This window comes from Neolamprologus brichardi, chromosome 14 (genome assembly GCF_056152115.1).
Source record: "Neolamprologus brichardi isolate AB-2024 chromosome 14, ASM5615211v1, whole genome shotgun sequence".
NCBI classification, from domain to species: domain Eukaryota; kingdom Metazoa; phylum Chordata; class Actinopteri; order Cichliformes; family Cichlidae; genus Neolamprologus; species Neolamprologus brichardi.
This window is the reverse complement of record NC_142117.1, coordinates 427,501-432,245: the sequence shown is the minus strand read 5'-3', so window position 1 is coordinate 432,245 and position 4,745 is coordinate 427,501. Positions and strand designations below refer to the sequence as shown.

Here is a 4,745-nt window from a genome sequence, read left to right as displayed (position 1 = left end):
GCCTGAACTGTTGATACAAGGCTGGATGGATCCTGCATGGATACTTTCAAGTTGTTTATGGTAAATTCTGACCCAGGAAACAAGACTTATCATACCTGGCAATCCATGTTCCCTCTAATGTTTCACGTGTCTGAGCAAACACACAAACTCCCTGAGCGTCCCTTGGACCACTGTGAGCAACAGCAGACGTGTGCACTGTGGTCACACCAGCATCCAATCCATCCAAGTTACATGTTTATTAAAGTAATCAAATTACAGCATTTATGTTAGACTACTTTTAATTAACTGTTCATGACCTGTGCAGTGTGTTAACACAATTAGAAGTAAAAATAATTTGAACTTCAATTTTGAAAACACAACTTTCTTTAATAAAGCTCTGACTGTATTCTGAGTCTGTGGTCTGGGAGAGAGTCTGTAACTCTGTCTGCAAATACAGTAAATAATGACCAATGTTGGGCAATTAATGATATAGTTACTTCTTCAAAAAAGTAACTGACTTATGCAAACAACAAAGTTTTTGCAGCTGTTTACCTAAAAATGCAGCCAAGGCGTTTTTTTAAATAAACATTTCAAACTATTTACAGAACAATCAGCTGTTCTGCATCAAATCTGATGCCACACAAATTATTTGTGCCACAAAAAATAATTTCTGTCCACTATGAGATGAAGGAGAACAACAGCCTGATACCTGCAGGCCTGACAGCAGCAGATGTGTCACTGCTGTAACACCTGTAACACTCAGCAGTCGCGTCATTGTTCTGACACACACAACAACACTATTGACTACACTACACACTAACTACACACTAACTACACACTAACTACACACTCACTACACACTGACTACACGCTAACTACACACTAACTACACACTAACTACACGCTAACTACACACTAACTACACACTCACTACACACTGACTACACGCTAACTACACACTAACTACACACTAACTACACGCTAACTACACACTAACTACACACTAACTACACGCTAACTACACACTCCCTACACACTAACTACACGCTAACTACACACTAACTACACGCTAACTACACACTCACTACACACTAACTACACACTCACTACACGCTGACTACACGCTAACTACACACTAACTACACGCTAACTACACACTAACTACACACTAACTACACACTAACTACACGCTAACTACACACTAACTACACGCTAACTACACACTCACTACACACTAACTACACACTCACTACACACTGACTACACGCTAACTACACACTAACTACACGCTAACTACACACTAACTACACGCTAACTACACACTAACTACACGCTAACTACACAAGATTTGTGCTAAACGTCGCAAATCTCTCAAAACACGGCTCCTAAAACATCACTCCTAAAACTTCCCCCATCCTAAACAACTAAATGCCATGTTGCCATATCATTTTTTGATTGGTCCACATGGTACTTTTGTCGACCAATAGGAAAGGATGGGGATGTTTTTGTTTTTGCTCACAGGCTTTCGAGCGTTTTCCTTATAAAACGCCGTTTTTACCGTTTCTTCCTGCAGTAAATATAAACAACGACAGTATTCAGGAAGAAAAACAAACATTGCAGATATTTTTATCATAACTCTGGTTTTACGTGGCCGATCAACACAATTTAAAAACTGGTATAAAGTCCACACTTTTCCCGTCAGTTGTTCCGTCTGTCCTGCTCACATCTCCAATGGTTGAACACGTTGTCATTAACTTCACTCCACATCAGCCGCTTTGCTAAAACACCGGTGTCGGCACATAAGGACGCTGTCATAGCCTGTCAACACGTTGATTAGCTGCGTATATACGAATGTGAATCGCATCATTGGCTGGACTTTGGGATAAGGTGGCATCGTTCTGATCCCATACGGGAGCAGCCAGTCACTGACTAACACTGCAGAACAGGATTGTTAAAGTTTTCATTTTAATTTCAATTCAGGTTAGATTTTTTTCTGTGCGCAGAGACGTGCCAGCAGTGTGCAATTGCGCACGCGCGCAGCTTAGAGGGAACATTGCTGGCAGTGTTTTTTCCAGTCTTTTATTGTTCAGTTTCAGTGAGTCTTTGTGAACTGTAGCCTCAGTATACTGGTCTTAGTTGACAGGAGTGGCAATTTCTGTGGCAACTTTAGTCCATCTGTTTCATTTCAGCGTTGAACCTGCTGTGCACTGAGAGATGCTTTTCTGCATACCTTGGTTTTAACAAGTGCCCTTTTTAAGTTACCATTGCCCTCCTACAGGCTTGGGGCAGTCTAGCCTTTCTCCTCTGACCTTTGGCATTTTCACCCAGAGAACTGCAGCTCGATGGATATTTCTCTTTTTCATCCTGTTCTCTGTAAACTGTAGAAATGACTGTGAAAAGTAGATCAGCAGTTTCTGACATACTCAAACCAGCCCGTTGGTCACCAACCATACCTTAGTAGCGTATGCTTCAACTTCAGCAGTAACACTAGTGACCCCAAGGACACGGTTATTATAAAAGAGACACACAAAGAACTTCATATTATTGCATGGAGGCCTTTTTGCTACCCAGACGAGAGACTTGCTTCTAAAAGGGCCATCACCCAAAAAAAGGTCTTCCCGGCTACACTTCCACTTAACTACAGCAGATGGCAGTGTCGCTGCTGACTGCCCTTCATCGGCTCCAGTCCCACTGAAGAAGAACCAGCCCTGCGTGAAGCTAACAGCTAACATCCGTGAAGTAAAACGGGATGAAAGCTTATGAACGCCGGCTCATGCGACAGGCAACCCGGGTTAAAGTAGCGGCCAGGCGTAAGGAGCTATGGAGAAAAGCTTCGCTCAGTGGAAGAAGCAGAGCCTGAACAAAGCGGACCTGAGTAAGAAGGGCGCCGTGGACGAGGCCATCGAGCACGTCGTGTCTCTGCTCAACAGCCGGGAGGAGTACTTCACCACCAGCTCCTGCTCCGGGAGAGTCGTCCTCATCGACGGGGTGAATCACACCGCACACACTTTTATTATGGAGGGATGTTTATGACAAATACCTTCACATTTTGTTTCTGTAATACTGAACTGAAATAAGCTGAAACATGAAGCTGCGGAGTAGAGCAGCTTCAGAGAAGATGAGACTCATTAAAGGCTCCAGTTAATTTCTCCTGGATCTGGTTGCTGTAGTTTGCAGACTGTGTGATTGTGACTGAACTGATTGTCAGCACATATCAGCTGCTGGAAGTGTCTGACCTGACTGCTGTTGCAGTGCTGCAGACATGCAACATGCAAAACTCTGGGAGCCCTTCATCATTATTATTGTTTTCTGTCTCCACTGTGACTATTCAACATGTGTTTTGTTGTCTTGGTTTCATGTTCTCTGGTGTTTTCTTAAACTGCAGTTTGTTTGACATCTCACCACAGAAACCCTCCACACACAATCACTCTGACTGCTGTCGGAGCAAACAAACAAACATGGACATCTGTACTGACACATGCTGTCCCTCCTCTCTAGGCTGCAGGAAGCAGTGCTGTGCAGAAGCTGAACTGTGCCTGGCTGTTTGTCTCACATCACAAGTGTACCTCCGAGGACCTGGTGAGACTCGTGGTGTCCTGATGATTAATAACCGTCATGGCTGAATGTTTTCTCACATGCCTGTGTGCTTTCCAGCTGTCTGCTCTGGCCGGGAGCTCCGGTGACGCTGTGTTGAAGTTCGAGCCCTTTGTGCTCCATGTTCAGTGCCGACGGCTGGAAGACGCACAGCTGATGGTGAGTCTTTCTGAGGAGAAAATGCCTGCACGTGTGTAAGTGGGGCTTTTGCCAGCTTTAAACCCACGATGCTGCAGTACATGCTGTGGTTTGTGAGCAGGGCAGTGCTACCACAGCTCCCACTGAAGGTGAAACACTAACTGTCAGAAACTCACTCAGCCTCAAAGGAGCTAAAACACATGTCGCTCAGTGAAACAGTTTCTGTGGTGACGAGCTCATTAGGATGAAACCTCACTGAGATGCTGGAGTATGACCTCAGACATTTGTAAGGTTTTACAGTTTCTTTGGCTCCGACGTGACGATCGTTCCCACTCATGGCCATCCACACATGTACACAGATACCTGCCCACTGTGGAGCTGCTCACAGAGATGCTCTCACACACTGTTCAGTCAGCATGGCAGGAAAACTGTGACTCCTGTGAATCCTGCTTTTTCCTTGTTACACTTTCACTTTATATGAAAGTGATTTACAAAGAAAGACCTTTTTGACACACATGCTGCTGTCACTGCTGAACGTGGCACATGCTTCACTGACAAACCCTCTGTCAGCTGTAAAGCAGCTAGCTCACGCCTTAGTGCAGGGGGGTCCAACTCCAGGCTTCGAGGGCCGGTGTCCTGCAGGTTTAGATCCCACCCTGGGCCAGCACACCTGAGTCACATGATTAGTTCATTAACAGGCTTCTGGAGAACTTCAAGACATGATGAGGAGCTAATTTATCCATTTAAATCATCTGTGTTGGATCAAGGACACATCTAAACCTGCAGGACATCGGCCCTCGAGGCCTGGAGTCCAACACCTGTGTCACTATTCTCTAACATTGTCAACACAAAGTATCAGGATCAGCTCTAACACCAAAGAGAGGATTGTTTATCCAGGTAAACTGTGTGTGTGTGTGTGTGTGTGTGTCTAACACGTGGTCTCACCTGCAGCATTCAGTGGCCATCGACTCCGGCTTCAGGAACTCCGGCCTCACTGTTGGCAAGACGGGAAAAATCATTACGGTAAAAATGAG

General features: G+C 44.9%; 1 protein-coding gene across 2 annotated transcripts in view; it reads left to right on the top strand.

Moving 5' to 3' along the window:
- The first annotated feature begins 2,670 nt into the window (after positions 1–2,670).
- The window catches only part of tyw3 (tRNA-yW synthesizing protein 3 homolog (S. cerevisiae)), a 6,174-nt gene continuing 4,099 nt past the window's right edge, over positions 2,671–4,745 (top strand). For both annotated transcript variants that reach the window (XM_087850545.1, XM_087850547.1), the window contains exons 1-4: positions 2,671–2,967; positions 3,478–3,558; positions 3,634–3,732; positions 4,663–4,734. In XM_087850545.1, the coding sequence (XP_087706671.1) occupies positions 2,800–2,967; positions 3,478–3,558; positions 3,634–3,732; positions 4,663–4,734 (420 nt within the window). In that variant the 5' untranslated portion in view covers positions 2,671–2,799. The remainder of the gene's footprint in view (positions 2,968–3,477; positions 3,559–3,633; positions 3,733–4,662; positions 4,735–4,745) is intronic.